This window comes from Spermophilus citellus (assembly GCF_964194105.1).
Source record: "Spermophilus citellus genome assembly, chromosome: 16".
NCBI lineage: Eukaryota > Metazoa > Chordata > Mammalia > Rodentia > Sciuridae > Spermophilus > Spermophilus citellus.
The window spans coordinates 40,780,693-40,802,547 of record NC_138196.1 but is presented as its reverse complement, the minus strand read 5'-3'; the positions used below and the strand labels follow the sequence as shown (position 1 = coordinate 40,802,547).

General features: G+C 47.6%; 1 protein-coding gene across 1 annotated transcript; it reads right to left on the bottom strand.

Annotated features, from left to right (window-relative positions):
- Window positions 1–7,945: 7,945 nt before the first annotated feature.
- DUSP4 (dual specificity phosphatase 4) lies at window positions 7,946–21,496 on the bottom strand. The gene is made up of 4 exons (XM_081268951.1): window positions 20,525–21,496; window positions 11,543–11,688; window positions 10,282–10,501; window positions 7,946–9,736 (listed from the first exon to the last, which is right to left on the bottom strand). The coding sequence occupies exons 1-4, from the start codon at window positions 20,955–20,957 to the stop codon at window positions 9,351–9,353; spliced, it is 1,185 nt and encodes a 394-aa protein (XP_081125077.1). The 5' UTR covers window positions 20,958–21,496; the 3' UTR covers window positions 7,946–9,350.
- Window positions 21,497–21,855: the final 359 nt, after the last annotated feature.

The window sequence follows — 21,855 nt, the reverse complement described above, 5'->3', positions numbered from 1 at the left end:
ACGCTTCGAGGCCTAGGAGTGGCAACAAATCCCCATAGAAGTGCTATGGTATTAGATTGGAGGGATCCTGAAGGATGTGAAAGAACTATACAGCCCTATGTATTGGATCATCTTCCCGTAAAGGGGACGAGATGTCCTAGATCAATTAGGATTGACATTAACACATAACATCAATCCTAACGCGCCCACTACTAGGGCTAAACAAGGCTTTAGGAAAGAAAAAAGATTAAGAGAACAAGAACAAGGTATGACAGCACCTATTCAAATAGATCAAGAAATAAATAGACATGGATTGGGTTTTCAGAAAGGGCCACTGAGACAATCAAAATTACTTGGAAATCAGAAAGACCAGTGTGGGTTCCTCAGTGGCCCCTGACTAAAGAAAAGATACAAGTAGCCCATGACTTGGTCAGACAACAATTAGCGGAAGGACATATACAACCTTCCGTATCCCCCCATAATACTCCCATTTTTGTCATTAAAAAGAAATCTGGTAAATGGAGATTATTACAAGATTTAAGAGCCATTAATAATGAGATGGTTATTATGGGACCTGCTCAATCAGGGATTCCCCAATTGTCTGCTTTACCCAAAACCTGGCATGTTTTAGCTATAGATATTAAAGATTGTTTCTTTTCAATTCCAATTCATCCCGAGGATAGTCCACATTTTGCATTTACTATCCCTGCACTGAATCGTGAAGGTCCTGATCAGAGATATGAATGGAAAGTACTCCCTCAAGGGATGGCTAACAGGCCAACTATGTGTCAAATTTATGTTAATAAAGCAATCCAGCCACTTAGAAATCAAAATCCTGAACTACAAATATTTCACTATATGGATGATGTGTTATTGGCACATAAAGATAAAAACACATTGCTAGAATGTTATGCCACACTTACAAACTTATTGAAAAATTATAATCTAGAGATAGCAATAGATAAAGTACAATTAAATCTTCCAATTAATTATTTAGGAGTTCTATTATCCTCAACCATAGTCCGTCCACCAAAAATTCAAATATGAGTAGATCAACTCAAATCACTTAATGACTTTCAAAAGTTATTGGGAGACATAAATTGGATAAGGCCTTATCTAGGCATACCAACAGGAGAGTTGGGACCTTTATTTGATATTCTAAAAGGTCCATCAGATCCAAATTCACCCCGCATGTTAACGCCTGAAACAAGAAAAGCATTAAAAATCATTGAAACATATATGGAAAATATGCATTTGGATAGAATTGATATAAGTTTGCCTTTATTATTTATTGTACTACCAACAAAAAATATTCCTACAGGAGTATTTTGGCAAGAAGGTCCATTATTGTGGATACATTTATCTTATTCTCCTAACACTATTCTTACTAGATATCCTGAGGCTGTAGGACAATTAATACTCAAAGGAATAAAAGCAGCAAAGGGAGTGTTTGGGATTTCTCCCAATAAAATTATTACTCCATATAATATGGATCAAATTGATGAGTTAGCTAATGAGTTAAATACTTGGGCAATAATCATGTGTAAAACTAGTGTTTCATTTGATAATCACTTACCATCTAATCCTTTGTTGTCTTTTTGGTCTTCGCATCCTGTAGTTTTTCCAAAAATGACAAGAAAAACCCCTATCATAAATGCTCCAAATATATTCACTGATGGGTCAAACAATGGTACAGCAGCAGTAGTTACTCCTGATCAAACTTTTACATTTTTAGTACCCAAACAATCAGCTCAAAAGGTAGAGCTTAATGCAGTATTACAAGCTTTTATGATGTTTAAAGATTCTGTATTTATTTTCTGATAGTCAGTATGTAGTTAATGCTATAGTATCCCTTGAAGATGCTGGTAGGATTTCACCTTCTTCTACTGTTTTCTCTTTGTTTTCCGCTATACAAAGTCTAATCTGGGACAGAAAAGATCCATTCTTTATAGGACATATCAGGGCACATACAGGATTGCCTGGAGCCCTTAGTATGGGCAATGAACTAGCAGATAAATCTACACATGACATACATATTTTCTCCACAATAGAAGAAGCTATAAATTTTCATAAAAGGTTCCATGTCAATGCTAATACTTTACAAAAGCGTTTTAAAATAACTAAAGAACAAGCCAGACATATAATAAAACAATGTCAAAATTGTGTGACATTTTTACCACAAGTTAATCTTGGAGTCAATCCTAGAGGACTGATACCTAACCATATTTGGCAGATGGACATCACACACTTGCCAGAATTTGGAAAATTAAAATATTTACATGTTACAGTTGATACTTCTTCCAGATTTTTGATGGGCTCCCTTCATGCCAGAGAAAAAACTAAAGTTGTTATAGCTCATTGCTTACAAAATTTTGCCACTGTGGGCGTTCCAAAACAGTTAAAAACGGACAATGGTCCTGGTTATACTTCCACCTCTTTTAAACAATTTTGCTCATCATTTGGCATTACTCACATAACAGGAATTCCATACAATCCACAAGGACAAGGCATAGTTGAAAGAGCTCATCAAACTATTAAAATGTACTTATTAAAACAAAAGGTGGGAATTGGAAAGGGGTATATATCCCCCAAAGATAAACTTAAAATAACCCTTTTTACTCTAAACTTTTTAAATTTGGATTCATCGGGACTTAGTGCTGAGGAAAGACATTTGTATCCAAAAAATGTACATAAGCCTAAGGTACTTTGGAAAGATATTCTAACAGGACAATGGAAAGGTCCGGATCCAGTGATAGTCTGGAGTCGGGGCTCTGTGTTTTTCCACAGGAGGAACAGCAGCCGATTTGGATTCCAGAGAGATTAACCAAAACAATTTCTACAGAAAAAGAAGATGATTTGACTCAAATCCATAACAGCTGATATCCAGAACTCCAGCTTGGCTATTCTTACATCTTCAACAGTGATCAACCAGGATGCTTTTTTCAATATCTATTTCATTATTGCTTTTTCCCACATCATAAAGTTCCATTTTATTTTTGAGCTCATACAGACATAAATTAATGTTTTTCTGATCAGTTTTATTTTTTGACTATGGAGTTTTTAAACATTGCAATGGAGATTTCACCTAGGTAATCTAGGTAATTTACTATTGTCTTATATGTTGTATGTTACGTGTGCACATTTCTGTTTTGTGTTGTATGTCTGTATGTGCGTATGTCCATATATCATATATGAGGAGCGCTCATAAAAATATGGATCTCAAATTTTTTTTATTATTCACGTGATTTTAATGGTTTAATTTAATTTGGGTAAACAGCTGTTGAAGACTGTTTTAATATGTGTACAAATAAGCAGGTTAACAGATCTGTTTGTTTACTTTCACCTTTCCTTTTCATTATATTTAATAATTCTGTTCAGGATAATGTAAATTGTTCTAAAAATTGTTTTCTTAATACCTGTTGAAATGTTACTTTTTTTTTTCTCTTTTCTTAACATCATTGTCAATCCCTATTTTCATCTCAGTGCCGGTGAAAACAAAGATGAAACCAAATTACAACTTCTTCAATAATTATCACAACAAATTGTGTAAACTGATGCATCAATGAATAATAATTCAACAAGTAATGCTCAATCACTGAGTCGATTTATTTTGGGAGGAAATGGACATATTGATAGATTCCTCCACTTTGAACTGCTTACAAAACTTGCCTGGACTATGTATCACTTGTATGCATTGTGCTCTATCTGTTGATGCAGCTAATTATGGTAGTGCTGGCGTATCTTTGCTGATGTGTCACCAGTGATGCAATTTTTCCTAAAGAGCCGTCTATTGACTTGATGTCGTGGCATTTTTGTATCCTCCTCCCTTCTACTAGTGATGGTCTAATTTGGGGGGCCAACTGAGGTGAGGCAAAGAACCTCACCCCCCCACCGGCACCAAGGTCAAATTTGGGGGCCAACAGAGGTGAGGCAAAGAACCTCACCCCCCCACTGGTGCATAGGCCTATCCACAGGTATGGCTATATACTGGACCAGTAGTCAGTGACGGGTATGATTCAGTTGCAGTGGTATCAACCTAAGACAGGAGGCTGACGCCTAGAGGTCAGTTTTCCGATGACGGGTAAGAACCATATGTTGAATTGGACATACCTAACAGGCACGGTCCCTAGCCACATTGCCTGTTGCTTAATTAAACAGAAGGGGGCAGATGCTAGGAGCCACAACCAAATAATATGATGCATGGCACTTTTGGTTGTAAGGTGATGCCAGCTAGCCATTGAGATGATATGATTATGTTAAGATTTACATTCATATGGAAATTGGACTCCTGCTGTTCACCTTGGCCTGCTACTCATGTTACGGGACTCCTGGAGAGTTCCCATTGGTTGGGGAAGGATAGTAGGAGGGAATTCCGGGGGAGGTCCGGCCCCCCGGTTCCGGTAGACGCGCCTGTGGGTGGACCGGTTTTGGCTTGCTGGCGAGTAGGGAGTATTGGCGGCTTTTTCAAAAATAAAGTTTTGTTCCTGCTTGAGTGGCTCGTGATTCTGTGCCCAGCCAGACTGAGGCACTGGCCAAAATCCACATACTCCACCAGGCTCTGAATCCCAAATACTTTCTGAATCCCGCAAGAACTCAACGGGAACTCAAGGAGCAGGCGGGCGCTTGAGGCAGCAAGATACGCCCTATTCCCAGCAGGGTACACCTTAAACCTGGAACCACCCTAAACCCAAGGAGCGGGATACTCCCTAATCCCAGCAGGATACACCCTAAACCTGGATCCACCCTGGTCCTTGAGCAAGGTCACCTTACTCAAGCATACATGCAATGTCACTGCAAATGACCTGGATCCAAAGGCAAGCCCATTTCCACAATGGAGAGTCCTTCCTCTAAGCAACATGGAGTAGGCTGACAAAGAAATTGCCATGCGTCATTCCTACTTGGCAATGGCTCTCAGCAGGAAGTGATCATGTTGAGATTCAGTGCCTCCATAGGAAATAAGAGTAGCTGATTAGTAGTGTCTGTCATGGGAGCAGGAAGATGAAGCAGCAGTGAGGCCACCATACATGACCCACTCTAATAGGGAGTTGGGCCTCAATCCTGCTGCTGCTCTCAATTTGATGTACTTCTGTTGGATTACAGGAAAAATTGAAGCAAGATCCTTGGTGTCAACATATAGGGTGCACCCCAATCCATCTGGGAACTTTGAAAGATCTAATCTTCCACACCCCAGGATGCTAAAACCCCATCAGAAGTTTTGGTTCTTGGATGCTATCTCAGATGACAGTTATATCTGTATGAAGGGTAACACTCGCGTGTTTAGGTTGTTCTAGATCACTGTTCCTTGGTGTTGTACAAATGGCTACAAACGTGTTTTGGCCCTCCTTCCAAGGGATTTGAATCAGAGCAGGCTCGCAACTCTTTGACCAATAGAGTAGAACCTAAGTAACATGCTGTGACTTCTGAAATGAAATCTTAAGTGCAACTAACCCCAGTCACTCTGCTCAGGCTGGCTGAAACTGACTTGAAGAGTCATCCTTACCATCGTGTCCTATGATTGGCACACAGTGGATTCTTGGATGAAGCACACTCCTGTCTCTTACCGTTCAATTTTCCCTCTCTCCCCCCACTACCAGAGAAACCAGATTGTTAGACATTATTATCAGCTTTCTCCTCTCATCTGCCTTGAATGGTGTTCAGGAGGGGAAAATGTGCTCACTGCTCTCACCAGCCGGTCTCCAGTGCAAATGCTACTAAGTATTTAGAACCTGGGCCTGTCTGCGATGCTGGGTGAGAAAGAGCATTTCAAATCCTTCAAGGTCCCAGGATTCTTTCCCTTCTGATAGCAACACAGTTTTCAAGGAAACACTAAACCAAAGCAGAGGTGGTTGAAAATGTATTTATTTTTCTTCAAAGGATCTATCTTTTCCAAGCAATAAATAAAAACAGACATGTTTACTTTTCTAAAAAAACCAAACCAAACCAAAAAAAATCCCCTAAACTATATACATCCTACAGAAATACAGGCATATCAAATGTAGAAATGACATCACTCTGAGAGATGGGGCTATTTACACATGTTACAAGTATTGCATTGCTGTCCTTTAAGAAGTCTCTTATTGTGTGACTCAAACTCTAAGGAAGGGCAGGGTACTGGAGGAAAAGGTACTGCTTCAAAAAGATACCCTCCATTTTTCTTGACAAGAAAGTTCCACGGAGAAACAACACCCAGACGCTGTACCGTGTCCAATAACTGCACTCCTCAGATGGCTTTGGAGGAACATGAAAGGGTGTCTCATTCAGGAACACCCAGGAGAAACCATCTCATCCTTCAGCAGGACTGGAATTGGCAATGAGACCCTACCAAGCCGTGGTCCACTGCCCAGAAACAACCCTCTGGCTGTGGTTCTGTGAGACAAGCCAGCGAGGTTGGCAAGACCCACCTGCAGTGGCGCTCTGCCCTCTTGGAAGCAAGGCGGTCTCTCTAACTTGGCAGTAGATGAGAAGCACCTGGGGAACTTTGATGCCTCCTGACGCCTGGTCCCACCTCAGAAATTCTAGTTGACTCGGTCTCGAGTAACTCAAGCTTCAGGATTTTGAGGACTCCCCAGGTGTTTCTAATGGGCAGCCAAGATGAACCACTGCTTCATTACTACAGCTTCAAGGACACCTCCCAGCCTCCAGCCTCTTCCTCTTCTATTTAGAGTCAACTATCCTCCCTGCCACCCTCCATCTTCCCAAGGACTTTTAGATTTTTTTTTCTCATGGCTTCCCAACTTTGTTGAAAACAGCACCTGATCACAATGGCCTCGGGAAGGAATTCCTAAACCAGGGAGCTACCACCAGGCTGCTCACAGTGTTTTCTGCCTAATACTGCTCTCCGGAAAGACCAGTCCATTTCCTTCAGGGCTTCTCCAAACACCCAAGGGGTCAGACAAGATCCCAGGAAGGAATCAGCAGTTTTCCTTACGAGCCTTTGTATGGCCAACAGCAAAGCTGGGAGTCTATGCATGTGACCCTGCTTTTTAAAAACTTCCTGTCACCAAAAGTCACTTCATGGGAGACAGCTGCCTATGAAAACTCACTGGCCATTGGGATTGACCCTGCAGTAACATCTTCATTAGAGCTCTTCCAAGTCATCCAAGAGGCTTCTGGCGGGAGAACAACAATTAAAAAATGTCCCCCTTTTCAATCACGCCAATGTTCTATTTTATTTCTAAGAGTTTGGGACTCATGCCATTATCAAGAACAAAGAAATGACTTTATAAATAGTGGTTTATCTTTGTGATAGAAGACTTGAATTGGGAAGTAGGAGAAAGACATCAGGAGCTAGTCCTCAGTTCCCACTGTCTGTGTGACTGGGATCCAGTCTGGGGACGCAGGACAGATTTGGCAAATGTACACTCACTGTATGAAAAGTGAATCTGTTCTTTGGGCGACCCGCCCTCCCTAATCTCCCATGGCCTTTTTAGCTGAGACTGCATTCTCCACCAACCATGAAGTGACTTCCAGGAATCAAGGAGAAAGTGGGAATGTCCAACCATGCCATCTCTACATGGGTCCACTGCCCAGAAACCCCAGCCCCTTCATGCCTTTCTATCAACTAACTGTTCAGCCAAGCAGCTCCCAGGGAAGCAGGGCACCTCTGGCTTTTCTGAAAACAGGAAGCCTCACCCAAAGGTAGGGCTTTGAGACAGACAGACAGGATGAATAATGCCAAACCAGGTTCACAGTTCACGAAAGGAAATGTAGTGAACCTGGGCCTGTCTGCGATGCTGGGTGAGAAAGAGCATTCCAACACGATTGTGACATTGAGGCTTGAAGTTATTTATGGATGAGCAACAATGTTCATTGAGATCTAGACGCTCAAAGGGCTTTAAAAAAATGCTCTCCTTTCTAGACAAGTTTGCAATGACCTCTAGTCTGGCACTCCATAACACTGTTCCACAACACTACAAATGAAATAACATGTAACTTGCTCCCTCCTCCCTCCCCCCTCCCATCCCTCCCCACAGAAATATTCCTTCTCCCTCCAAAGCCATTCCTCCATTTGGAAAGACCCCTTAAAATGGCATTGGTCCAAGTCAAGATTCAACACGACTCCCATGATGTACTTCACAGGAGTCCACAGCAGGCAAGCAGTCTGCCCCACACCCCACCTCGCCCGTGTGCTCCTGGCCCTTCTAGACTTCAAGGAGACCTGAAATGTGGCATCCCCTTTAGATTCAAAAGAGGGCCCTTGAAAATATTCTTCTAACAGGAATTTAATTATAGAAGAATGTATTGGTATATTTCAAGTAAACTCCTTAAGATTAAAAACTATAATTTACACAAAATAGAGAGGATGGTGCTTCAACTAATGAAAGGATTCATTTCAGGTGTATCTTTAGTAATCTTTTTTTCCCCCCATGGTCTTGCCAAATGATTCACTGAAGAAAAATCTGAACTGTACCCAATTTCCCAGGAGCACCCTGGGGCCTGTATCACAGACAATAGGCATGTCCTAGATGGGCCTATGAGAAAAATGCTCCAAACACCAAACTGATCATCAGAGAAAAGGTTATATGGTTGTGGTCTCTGTGCCCAGGAACCAGCAGCAAAAGAAAGTAAAAAGCAGACCTTTCCCTTTCTTTCCCCTCTCCCCCCCATCCTGCCTGCTTCTCAGTGGCAACAAATTCAAGATCATTAGCTGACTTGCACACACCTACAAGACACCATCTACCTACCTCCTGGCCGCTTGGACATTTGCATGCTACCGTGTTCTGCTGTTTGAGATCAACACAAAGATATTCTAAATCCACTGTCACTGGACTCCTTGTACATACATACTCTGAGGAAATTCTTAATAAATACCTTTATTTATTATTAAGCACAATTATTCACCTGTCGATGAATAATTAGAAAGGAAAACCACATCCTAGATGTCTTTTAAAAAGCAAAATTCCTGTGACGACAACAACGAAAGACAAGCACACAGAACCAGGCACTTCTGGCAAACTTGTTTTCTTCTTTTCCCTCCCCCCTCCCTCCCCCACTTAATAAAACTGGATGGGCACATTTGCCAGGATCTGTGGGTTTCATAACTTCAAGCCTTATTGATTAAAAAAATGAGGTAAGAAATTTCTACCTGAAAAGGAAAACTGACACATAAACCAAACCAAGGTCTTCCCTGGCTGCAGAGGCAGCCGTTATTGCTCTAAGTTGGAGTGTTTTGTTTGTTTGCTTTTAATGTGAATTCAAAGTCCTTATTGCCATTCTAGCTGGCCCCATGGTCGGCCAAGGAGAAATGGATGGGGACGGAGTTTGGTCACCTGCCCCCAGCTGGTCAGTCCCTACTTGCTGCCCACACAGGTGGTGGCTCTCCCAAAGCTTGCTGGGAGCCAAGCCTGGTTCCAGGGGTTGGGAGACTGGCTCTAACAGCTGGGGGAGGTAGTGATGGGGCTGTGCAGGTATGGCAGGCTGCTGGGGGCCGAGTGCACACCCACGGAGACGGGGAAGCTGAAGACAAACTGGGAGGTGGGGGTGGGGGTGGCCTTGCCCCGCTCCCGCAGGGGGCCAGAGGGACTGGCGGCCTCCGCGGCGCAGGTGGTGGCCAGCACCTGGGACTCGAACTGCAGCAGCTGCCCCATGAAGCTGAAGTTGGGCGAGATGATGCTCCGGCGCTGCTTGACGAACTCAAAGGCCTCCTCCAGCCTGACCCGCTTCTTCATCATCAGATAAGCCAGGCAGATGGTGGCGGAGCGTGAGATGCCCGCCTGGCAGTGCACCAGCACCCGACCGCGGCAGTCCTTCACTGCATCTGGGGGGCAGAGACCAGGACCGGATTAGGGCGGTCAGAGGGCCTTATACTTCCAAGTGGCTGGTATATGTGGCACAAGCCAGGCTGTGGGGGTAGCAGTGCTAGACTGGGGAGGGGGTAGGAAGACTCCAGAATTCCACCTGTTCTAGGGTATTTTTCGAGACTGAATCATAAATGCACTACACTTGGAAAAATTGCATGATAAAGCCAGTTAGATCCCTCCATTCATTCAAAGGATTTTCATTTGCAGAAATAAAATAGTGATCCAATTCTCCTGGTCCTCCTTCGCATAGAAAAAGTCTTAACTACCTATACACCTGGAGCCATGCAAAAAGGTTCCAAACATAGGTAAAGGAATTGCTTTTTTCATCCCTACCCCACACAACACCCATTGGACAGGCCTTCCTGTTGGGAGCAGGGGAAATGAGCATACTCTGATACACAGCCTGCTAAGTCCCACCCACAACACCAAGTTCTCAGTGGTTTCCTCTCAGGTTTCCCCACCGGGTTCTGGAACCCAGTACCCCAGGGCTGTGTCCACCTACCGATGTACTCGATGGCTTCCATGAACCAGGAGCCAATGTCGGCCTTGTGGTTATCTTCCACTGGGATGCACTTGTACTGGTAGTGTCCTTCAAAGTGGTTTGGGCAGTCGGAGGAGACATTCAACAGGGCTGTGATCCCCAGGGCATCCAGCATGTCTCTCCGGGCAGCATGGTAGGCACTGCCGAGGTAGAGGAATGGAAGGATCTCCACAGGACCCCCCTGCACCAGAAAGGGCACAAAGGCACCCAAACAAGGTGAGTGTAAGGCGACCAGAGAAGGGACTGCAGTGCCCAAACCAGCCCCAGGTGGGCTTTCTAGGCCTGGGGAAAACACCTGCTGGACACAGCCTTTCTGCTTTGCCCTTCCTGTCTTGGGGCTCTGAGAGGGTCGCAGGGCTCAGCAGGACTCTGCCAGCCTTTCACTCTGCTGGTGGGCAGAGGAGCCAGGACAGGCCCAGCCATATGGGACGTCCCCTTGCTTAGGCGGCCCACCTCCCCATGCTAAGCGAGGTAGCAGGCACCACACTGGCTTTGCTGGGCCTCCTGCAACATTAGGAGTTCCCATCTGCCAGTCATCAAGCTATCTGTTGTGTGGTTGGCTATATCCAATTTGGTTGGATATATCTTCACTTAGCACATCAGAGACAGATGCCATCTTGGTCTCACAGACAAAGGGAGGGGTCATGGCAGAATTAGGCAGTGCAGGATTAAACTCGTAATGAGACTTGTGGGGCAGAGTTGCAGGGACCCTATAACTTCACTCGTTTTCCATCTAACTGAAAGGGCTGGAAGAGGTGGTATGCTTGGAACACATGCAGCAGCTCAAGCTGATTGTCTTAGAGAAGGGTGGCTACCCCTTTATGTCCACTGGCATTTACAATTGGCTGGTATGGGCGGGGAGAACAGCCTGATTGTTGCCAGGGACCACGGATTCATGGCTGCTCCTGCTGAGAAGGGTGTTCTCTCATTTCACCCTATGGCAGATTCTAGTGGACCTCCTCCTTTGTCCACTCATAACTCTGCAGGCTAAGACGGGGTGATGTCTTTATAATTTTTCTTAAGTGAGGGTAATAAGAGAGGGAAGGGGAAGACCCTACCTAACATCCCACCCTAATACTCAGGGTTCCCCACATTCTCCTGAAATTGAGTCACTGCATTTGAAGCAAAAAAAAAAAAAAAAAAAAAAAAATCCTGAAAAGTCTCCTGCAGTGTTCTTGCATTATTCATCCCCTCACTCCCCAGTTCTATGCCTGAGGTCTACCTGGTCATGCAGAGGGGTCCCACAGGAACTGCAGCCCAGGTCCAAAGACTCCGTGGCACTGGGGGGCACAGGAGGAGAGATGGCTGCCAGGGCCTTGGTTTTGGAACAGAATTCTGGGTATTCAGAGGAAAACCTCTCGTAGCCACCTGTAAAGGACAAAGAAGTTCAGGTTAATAGGGGCACCAACCAGAACACCAGAAGAAAAAAAAAATGAATCCTACCAGGCTAAGTAAGGAGCGCTATTAGGATGGGGTGCTAATTAGCTCTTTGTAGGTGCCACTGGGTGGCGCTGTTGGCCTAGATAAGAGCTGCAGAGAATTTTCCAGAGAAGCAGAGTCTAGTCAGACCAGGACTGCAACAAAGCTGCAAGGATGCTGGAAACCTCTGAGAACAAGACTTCTGTTTGAGATAAAGACACTCCAAGGAAGATGTGCAGGGGATATGCAGAGTACCTCCTCAGGGTGAAAAAGCACGAGAGACAAACAGTTGGACATATAAAGATGCCTGTGTTCCCTGGCTCCAGCCCTTCCTTTGAGGAGAAAAGGACAAAAAATTCACCCGTGACACCAGTCCTTCTGCGTCTCAGAAATGGAGCAGATGAAATTGCAGGGCCTCATGAAAGGCTGTTCCATCCACAGGAGCCACAAAGGGGGGAGGAAAGGGCACCCATCTGAGGAAACCCTTCCTGTCACAGTACAGCTTAGGGGCAGGGGAGGTTTTCCTGAGTTAGGGGCAGGGAAGGGCTATCCATGGATCATCTTCAGGGAAGGAGGACTTTGAGATAAAAAGGTAAAAGGCCAACTTAATTGGAATAGTGGTGAATAGTGGAATACTCGGTGCTACCCAACCTCTACCCAAGGGACAGAGGTGGGTGGGTGGGGAAAACCCTGAGAAGACCCTCAAACCAATGCTTCTGACTTCCTCTTATCTCTGGGACTTTGCTTGTGGGGAACTCCCTATCTGCTGTCAATGTTTGACTCTGAATTTATTTTTATTTTGCAGTTTCTGTAGAATGAGAAATGATGTTGATTCAGTAGGGCCTGCATGTCGAGGAACCTCAGCCCTCACCAACCTAACAGACCCAAATGGGCAAGTTGGCTGGTGGCCCCATTTGAGCAAACGCTCTTCATTATTTATATTATTTATGTCTGTGATATAGGGCGCCGTTCCCTCCCGCCATCCACATTAATCTTCCAGTGAGCAGACATGTGACGGTTAGTCAAGCATTTGCCCCTAATCCCAACTTTACTGCTTCAGAGGAAGGAAAATGACTCTTTGCCACATCATAAGGCTCACAGAAACAGGGCATCCACTTTTTCCTCTCTGACCAGAGACTCCTCTTGCCCTCTGCTCCCTCCCTCAGGGTATAAATGGGTACCTCTCTGGTCACAGGCCCTCCTTCCTGCTGAGTCATGGTGACCAAACTCCCTGCCTAGAAAACCTGCTGGCCAGGGTAGTGCTACCAGCTTGGGATGTGCTGGTGGCCTCAGCGGCCATCTCATCCCAGAGCACCACCTCCCTCCCATTAGAACCCCCAACTATGCCCTTCCATTATAAGACTGCCAACATTGCTGCCCAAAAAGCACGGGACGGAGAATGGCAAAAGATCAGGCAGAGTGGGCCTCTACTGAGAAGCTTCCGTCAATGCTCAGGGCAAGTGGGAACACTCGTATCAATAGCTGTCATGTGTCCCTCTCTGTACTTCTGCAACATCTGAAAAATCTCAAACAAAATGATCTTTGTATCCATTACATAATTTGAGGTATTCACACATTTTTAGAAAAGAAATGCAAGGCTGTTACTCGGTACCAAAGAAAGCTCCCCACCTAGAAGGCTAACAGTCTGCCCCACCTAAAAGCCAAGGATGAGGCCAGAGCAGGGTCCAAGGTCACGGAGCAGGAGCAGCCCTCAGGGCACACTGGAGCCCCCCCAAGAAAATGCTCTTCCCATTGCAGAGGTTACAGGACCAGACCAGACTAAATTCTAGAAGGAACAAAGGCTCTGCAGTCAGGATGAACCTCAACCCTGTCAATCCTCGGCTGCACAGCCTGCACCCATGATCCAGCATCTCTGAGCCTCCTCCCCGCCTGTAAAAGGTTCTTAACCATTTCCTTGCACAGAGTCCCCGAAAGAATGATTCTTCAAACAGCCAGTGCTCTGCACTTGGCCCTGGACAGGTTTCCTTTCTTGGCATCTAAGCTGAGGGACTCTCTCAACAGGAATCCACAAAGACCGAGGAGGAACAAGGGGACTGTCAGGCTAGCAACTTCTCAGACTTTTGATAGCCCTCTTTCCTGGGCTTTATTGATGCGTCCTGGGCAGAGCCTTGAGACCTGGTGGACAGAGGAAGGGCAGGTGCCAGACTTCGTGACCTCCACCTTCCCTTCCTGGCTCCGGTATCCGCCACCACCACCTCTCAGGGTCAATCAATTAGACTGGCTCCGTAAAACCCTCCAGGAGGGACCCAGAGACAGCTGCCAGTCACCAGAGTGGAAGACAGGGAGCACGGGTCAGCTGAATGAGCAGGACTGGTGGCCCCAGAGGTGAAGGAGAGAGGCCAGACCAGGTCTCATTCCCTCCAGGCAGATTGTTAACAGGACAGAGAGACAGCCACTGCCTGGAAAAGACAGTGTTAGAACCGAAGAGAAAAATGATAAGTCGGTTTTCTCTGGGGGATTTGAAAGAACAAGCAAAAAGAAACTAAGGGAAGAAGCGTATTAGCCCAAGAGACAGGAGCACTGGAAGGTCCTCCTGACAGCAGTAGCTGTGTGAGGGTTTTTGTCCCCTTAGCCACTGCTAGCATGGGGGGGGGGGAGGCAGGGGGGACAGTGGGTGTCTGTGGCTGGTTGCTGTGAGGAGCCTAAAGAACAGAGTGCAAGTGAGAGCTCACCCACAAGATGGAAGAAACCACTCAAGTCCACCCTGGACATCACCTCTGGGTATCCTCTATCTTAAGGGTAGCGCCAGAAAGAATTCAGTTTGAAGCCAGACTTCTAGGACTTCTCCCCATCAGGAGCCTACCCTGCTGCCCAGCTCTCTCTGCCATTCACCCTGGCCCATCTCGTGGGCACTGCCTCTGGCTTCATCACGAGAGACAGACTTCATATGAAAACAACTGACCCACACAGGACTGCTGACATTTCACCAAATTCTTGCTCTACACAGGGGTCTCTAGTGCAATCATTAAGAAAAAACAACCAGCATTAAAGACAGAGAGGTGGGGGGGAGACTGTAAGAGAATAGGAATTAGCAGAGTACATTGCATTTAAAAAAAGAGAGTGTTATCATTTCCTGTAACTTTTGTCCCAGGGGTGCATGTATCCCTGTTTGATCATGATGTAAATTCAACATATTTCTTACTGTGCATGGAAGATTTCTTACTGTGCTCCAAGATTTCTTTCCCTCAGTCCTTCCTACTCATTCTCATATTTGTACTAGTACCATAGCCACAGTCCTTTTGGTTAATAGATAGGTTTAGATCACCAATTTGTATCCAAAATTTATTCCCCTTATACCAAGGAGTTTGGACTCTATCCTGCACCTCCAGCAGGTGCCCAAGAACAAGTGGAAGCAGATATGGGGCCAATTTTAGCTTCTAGCCGTGAGAATAAGGACTTTCTCTCCTAAAGACTAAATTTTCCCACCCTCAGAATATAAGGATTTCAGACTACAATGATCTCCAAATTCCAGTGTGGTGTGCTTCTAAGTGTCCAAAACCTACTTATTTCCTGGTCAGTTTTACCAGCTGCAAAGCATCAGGCACCTGAATAAAATTTCCTAACAGAAATGCCAATGAGTTTTGACCTGTTTTTTCTGTGTCCCAGTGAGCGTAATTTCATAACAGACTTCTTACTAATTTTGGCCTATTTTCCCCATGTCCTTATTTAAGAATATACTTCCTATTCTTAAAATCTTTGACCTTGAAAGTCAAGAAAGGAGAACAGAGATTGATTTTCCCAACTTAACTAGAGGAGTTAACTATACCTACAGTTCTGCTTTCTATTCTCCTACTACTCACACAGTAAGGCAATTTTGAAAATTTAGCAATCACAATGACCCCCTTGCCACAAATTCTCGGCTACTGAGGACAGCCCCTGCAGGAATAGGAGATAAGTGCCTTACAAAGGGCAGGCTGATTAGTGCTGATAACATCACCTTAATAGGCTTCTTAATGGAACCTGGGGTGGGGAGGATTGACTTGTGGTGGTGCCTGTGACGTGGATCTTAATGGGTCTGCCACTTTTTCCCTACCACCCTCTCAGTGCTCAGAATATACCACCAGTTCCTAGATAGGGTCCAAGGCCTTACTTTGGCCCAGCAAAAGAGTCTGGGTAGTTTGAAGGTCATTTTTTGAGAACTTCACCTCACGTGAGTGTAAACACCCATGTAAGCAATCTTCAGAATACACCTGGGTGGGCTTCTCATCTTAGGACTCCACACTCAAGGAGACCAGCCAGTCCTCCAACTGGCTGACCTCTAACACCGGGCTGGGGTCTAGATCTTGCCTGCAGTCTTTCCAAGTCCTCCCGTGCTATCTGCTATATTCAGCAGACTGGCTTCCGTTGGACAGTGAACTTGTCTTCCTGTCATGCTTCCTCTTTGTTAGCCTGGAACTACCTCCCAGTAAGGAAAACAGCTATCTGGTTTCAGATGTTCTAACTTCTTTTAAAGGAATTTCTTGGCTTCTTAAATGGTGACCCTTTCTTTCTCCCTCAGTTTTCTGTGTTGGTGGGTGCAGTCCACCCCTCCTACAAAATCAAGGAGGAGCTCAAAGAAGCTTTGCCGATCTTAAGAATCCAGTTTTCACTCCCAATTTATAGCTACATGTCTTTCGTTACTTTTGTTAGCCTGCAGTGAGAAGACAAAAGTTGTGAGTTTGCTGCATTCTTTGTAATTATGTAAGAATGTCAATAGGGTTTGCAAGTTATCTTTAAGGCCTACCATTTCATAACTGTGAACACCCAATCCTTGGCTGTAAGGGGCATTGTGTTATGTTTGCAAACAGAAAAGCAAGCTATTTTCCCTTTGGGCACAAAAGGTAGGAAACCTGGGCATGCCTAGGGCTGACAGGGATAAAGAAAAGAAAGAAAACAGTCACCAGAGTAGCCAAGACTCCAGTGGTGCCACAACCCCCACTCCCATTCCAGGTATGGTCAAGCCCAGGGACGACAAGGGACCAAAGGATAAGTAAGGAAAGAAGAAACTGAAATATCTAGATTATCCTCCCAATTGCTCAAAACAGCTCCAGGACAGCTTTGCAATCAGGACAAGAACTGATAAAGGCCAAGAGGTGAACTGTAGACAGGAGGAAAGTCAACTAACATTTTTATACCTACAGTTTTTTGTGTACTTGATTAATTTGTTATTTGAGGACAGTGGAGGTAAGGAATGACTTATTCTTTTTTTTTTTAAAGAGAGAGAGAGAGAGAGAATTTTAATATTTATTTTTTAGTTTTCAGCAGACACAACATCTCTGTTTGTATGTGGTGCTGAGGATCGAACCTGGGCCGCACACATGCCAGGCCAGCGCGCTACCGCTTGAGCCACATCCCCAGCCCCAGGAATGACTTCTAATAGGGTAAGGAAATTCTGATTTAAAACTATCAGGGGGTTCCAAAACTCTAAAAAAGAAAGGAATTTCAAAGATGAATACTGTGATAAAATCAGGAAAACTTAAAAGTTCTAAATTACTCCTAAAGGTGCCTTACTGGATTTTAAGTTACAGAAGCTTTTTAAAAACTGATCCCAGTGGGAATCTTTGACTAGTGAAAAGAAAATATTACAGAATTTTGGTTATTGTGTTTGTTTGTTTGTTTTAGCAAAACATGGTTAATACTAGAAAATGTACAGAAGAAGTATTGCTTTATTGACATTTGGTAAAGTTTATTCCTGTCCTTATGAATGCTTGCTTGTGCAATTGGTTATTAATTATCTGCAGTGAGTAACAAATCTCCCTTTGAAGTGGCAGAAATAAGAAAAACTGGACTTTTAATGAAATGCAGTCAATTAATAGAATTAGATAGTTTGGGCTGGGAAGAATGACATCACTTCTAAAAACATCCTGTTTTTATTGCCCCTTCCCAAGAATGACAGGCACCACTTGCCCCATGTCCTGCCCCTTTCACTCCAAATCCACCAGCACACACAAAATGACACACACACACACACACACAAGAGCCCTCATTTCCCAGCTGGAAAATAAAATGAACAACTCCAGTGGGAAGCTAATTACCCAACCCTTAATCAATTCAGGTATTTACTGAAGATAATCTAAGGCAGTGTTTCTTCCCTTGCTTCCCAATATCCCCCCTTAAGTCCTCGAGCCACGGTTCCCTCCCACAAAGCCCCATTTCTCTGCATGGAAGCCTTGTGTCTCTGGAGACTTGGGAGCCCTGGCTTTCCTCCCCAGACCACACCTTCCCTCAGGGGTGTGGTAGCAGGCACTGACAGTTCCCTTTCTGCCCTCTCTAGGAATGCCTTTAGCAGACAAAGATGAGGAAGATGAACTGAGTTAATTCGGCCTCTGTTCAGCACACATATGGACATAAGCTATGCTAAACAGAATGTGGCCCAGTTGACTTCGCAGATATCCTACCACCACTATACAAGGAGCCGGGAAGACTCTCCCACCTTTTAATTTTAGGTGCTTGTTCCCAAGTGCAGAACTTGCAGCTACTGGTGGTGGCAGGGGTGGGAAGGGAAGGGGGTTTCGGAAGATGCAGAAGTGACCCAGTGGTAGACACCTTCCACCTGGGGGGATATGGCCTGTGAGACGGCGGGTGGTCCTCCCTGCCTGGTCGGGGCAAACAGCGAGAGGCAGTGTAGGCCTTCGCTTCCGTTGGCCAGGAACCCTGGCCACCCACCAGAAGGCTGTCATTTGGCTCAGAGGTCACCTGTTCTACCCAGTGTTGACGTCAGTATTAGTCTCTCCCTCAATATCCAGCCCTGAGCCTCTTTCTGAATAGGTCTGGCTCGGGGTGGAATTGGAGGGGTCTGGGAGGTGCTGGGAGCCCGCAAGGTAAACCTTAAAAATATGCCTTCCACCTCCGGAGCGGGGACCTTAGTGTCTGTGACCCCGGAAGCCCAAGGGCCAAGGTCCCAGAGCTACTGCTCCAGGGCGGTCCCCTCGGGATTTCTTTCAGGAAGAAAAACAAAACAAACCCCTGACTCCACGTGGGACTGAAGGCAGCCCCAGCCCTAAGGCATTCTCGAGGGCCCTGAGTTCAGAGGCCCGAAAACCTACTGGAGCACTCTGGCTCTAAACCCGGAGGGACTCCAGGGCTGGCGACACGCACAACACCCAGGCCAGCTGCACCTTCCGAAGGGACGTGCGTCCCACAGGAATTTCTTTCCTCTTTTCCACCGGCGCCAGCACCAGGCAGGGGAGAGCTCGCAAGGCCTAACAATAGCGCAGGCGCCCACCGTGGTGGTCCAAGCTGCACCTGGCGGTCCGAGGACGTTGGACGAGCGCTTCCGCGGGGCTTTGGGTACAGGCGCGTCGCCCAAGGCAGATCCTTACGGTCCAAGCCCCTTCCGGTCACTTGCCCCTGAGAGCTGGGGGGTGGGGGATGCTGGGCTCAAGAGAGGTGCAAAAGGAGGCTCTCACGCAAAAAAGAAAGAAAAATCAGCAAAATCGCCTTAGCAGTTCAACCACAGGTCAACAGCAGCATTTCCCCAGCAGCTGACAGGTCAAATGGTCAGGAAACAACTGCCGAGAACAAAGCCCCCCGCTGTTCAGCAAGAGCAAACCCGGCTTGTCCGCACTGAGATTTTGTTGTGCTTTTTGGAGCGAGAGGGAGGGAAGCTTCCGCCCCCATCTCCCTTCCTCTGGGGTGGACAGGGCCGGAGAGGAAAGGAAGAGGAGGGGACGAAGTGTGCTCGCAGAGAAAGGAGCGGCTCTTTGATGGCGAGGGTCTGAAACGCCTCTCTGGTTCGGAAGCCAAGACCCGACCAGGGCGAAAGAATGCGCGGAATGCGGCAGCCGGAGGAAGGGGCGCAGCGCGACAGGGGGCGCCCCGACCCCACGCGCCCAGCCCGCTTCCAAGCCTGAGAGCAGCAGACCGACCCGTCTCGGCAGGTGCTATCGCGAACAGTCTCTCCAGTGACTTAGCACGCGGTTCTTTCGGGGTTCCTAACTTCCATATTTGACAAGGCACCCGCCCTCCGTCCCGCCACCAAGAGTTTCTCCAGGGTTCACCGAAATCCCCCACGCGCCGCCATCCGTTACTCGAGAATGGTGTCTAAACAAAAGGTCGTAATTCGCCGCCGCCCGAATAAGCAAGGGAGTAGAGGGACGGTTCCGCCGGGCGTCCCCCTGTTACCCAGTTCTCTAGCCTCCAGCTCCCGGAGCCTGGATCCAGCCCCAGGCGGCGTGAGTTGGCCACCTTCCAGCAGAGCTCGGAGTTGGGCAGCGGGAGACGAGTCAGAGATCTCTCCCCACAATGTCTGCAACCCAATTCTCATTTGTACCTTTACCCAGAGCTGGTTTTCAGTCGAAACTGCGGAGCCAATCCCACCTCGGGGCTTACCCTCCTTCACCTCTTTACTCAGCGTTCGGGAGTCAGGCTCAGTGCAGGGTCACGGCATGCCAACCTAAAAGGCCTATCTTGTCTCCTCCCGCACAGTGGTACTTGGGAACATTTGGAGATGGGAGGACTTCGAGATGCGCCGCTCGGGGGAGTCGCTTGGGTCTCTAGGCCAGAACCGTGAGTGTAAATAAACGCGGTATCTTTAGAACGCGTGCCAAATCGCAGGTGACCAGGGAAACGCGCCAACGCTGTCCCTGAGGATTTGGAACTCGTATTCGCACCAGTACGCACAAAAACCTAGCAAACCCATGCACAATAACACGCACAAAGGAGCGCACGGGGATCCCCGCAGCCAAGAATCACTCTGGATACTCCTTCCCACGTCCAATAAGGCACAGGCCGCCAAGCCCCCCTACACCTACTCTCCAGCTTGCGCCCCAGCGCCCGCGTTTACCTTTGAGCAAGCAGATGTCTGTGCGCTCGGCGTTGCGACGCAGTGCCTGCACTACCAGGGACACGGTGCTGTCCTCGCGGAGGCTCTCGGCGCGCGGGCTCCGCTCGTCGTACACGATGACCGCCGAATAGAGGCCGGAGCGCAAGCGGGCGCGCACCTCCTCCTCGGCGGGCAAGATCTGCTCCAGGCTCACGGAGCCCTTAGCCCGCCGCCGCACGATGGTGTTGCAGCGCACGTTAACCGAACCTCGGATGTAGCCCGCACTGTGCGCCAGGAACGGTCTGCAGTCCAGCAGCAGGCACTTGCCGCCGCTCAGCAGCCCCAGGGCGCCGTGGCTGCCGCTGCCGCTGGCGCCGCCGCCGTTCTCGTCCCGGTTCATCAGCCTTTTGAGCACACTGCAGTCCATCTCCCGCAGTTCCTCCATCGTCACCATAGTCGCCGGGAACAGCGGCTGTTTGGGAGCGCGAGGAGGCGAGAGAAACTAACTCGGGCCAGCTAGGCTACAGGAATGGGCGAGTAAGGACTAAGAGAGGGAGCCTTCAGAAGTGACCGCAAACTTGGCCCCCAGAGGCTCCCGCGGGCCAATTTCTACTCGATTCCCTTCTCCCGCAGCCTCCAGGTTACATAGCAGTCCTAGCGGCCTCAGGCACCAAAGCAGGCGGGCGCGCGGCGCGGAGGAGGGGGTGGCGGTGGAGGGGTGTGTGTTTACGGGAGAGGACCACCGGCTCCCTCCGGCTGTTGCCTCGGATGTGTTTTGCTGGTTGTGCCGCTTCTGCTACCGCCCGCGCGTAGCTGCCGTTCCCCACTCGCCGCCAGAGCTCCGCGGACTGCCCCAACCAGAGTTTCCTCCCAGGCTTAAAGATTTATTAATGCACCTCCGCTCTCCCGCGGGAGGGGGAGATTCATTACTACCTCGCGAAGCCCCGCCTATTTCCATTTTCGGCTGGGCGCCCACCCCCCACACCAGCTCCCCGCCCAAGCCCCGGCCCCTCCTCCCGCCCCCTCCGCGGAACGTGAATGGAGCACCGACTGCTTGCGCCCAGTCACGGGAACTCTACGTCACAAAGAGAGGAGTAAACAGGCAGCTTGGTGCTAGCTGCCAGGCCCATTCATAAAACTGAGACCTAGAGGAAGAGGGAGGCGGCCTCCGACCCGCCGGCGAGCGGCGACTCCAGGACTTTGTGAATGGAGCGCGGCGGCGCTTCTTGCTGTCCGCCAGCGGTCCCCAGGCCTCCGCCGCACGCTTCCTGCCCGACAGGAGCCGCCGCGCAGCCATTCCACCCCGCTGCGCAGCGTTTAGCGCAAACAAAATAGCTAGGCGAGAAGCCGGC

What these genes read in the sequence shown, in the direction of transcription:
- DUSP4 (XM_081268951.1), bottom strand. Translation starts at nt 20,957, where the DNA reads ATGGTGACGATGGAGGAACTGCGGGAGATGGACTGCAGTGTGCTCAAA. An exon ending in AGACATCTGCTTGCTCAAAG is followed by an intron (nt 11,689 to 20,524) that starts GTAAACGCGGGC and finishes TGTCCTTTACAG; the next exon opens with GTGGCTACGAGAGGTTTTCC. An exon ending in GGACCCCTCTGCATGACCAG is followed by an intron (nt 10,502 to 11,542) that starts GTAGACCTCAGG and finishes TTTCTGGTGCAG; the next exon opens with GGGGGTCCTGTGGAGATCCT.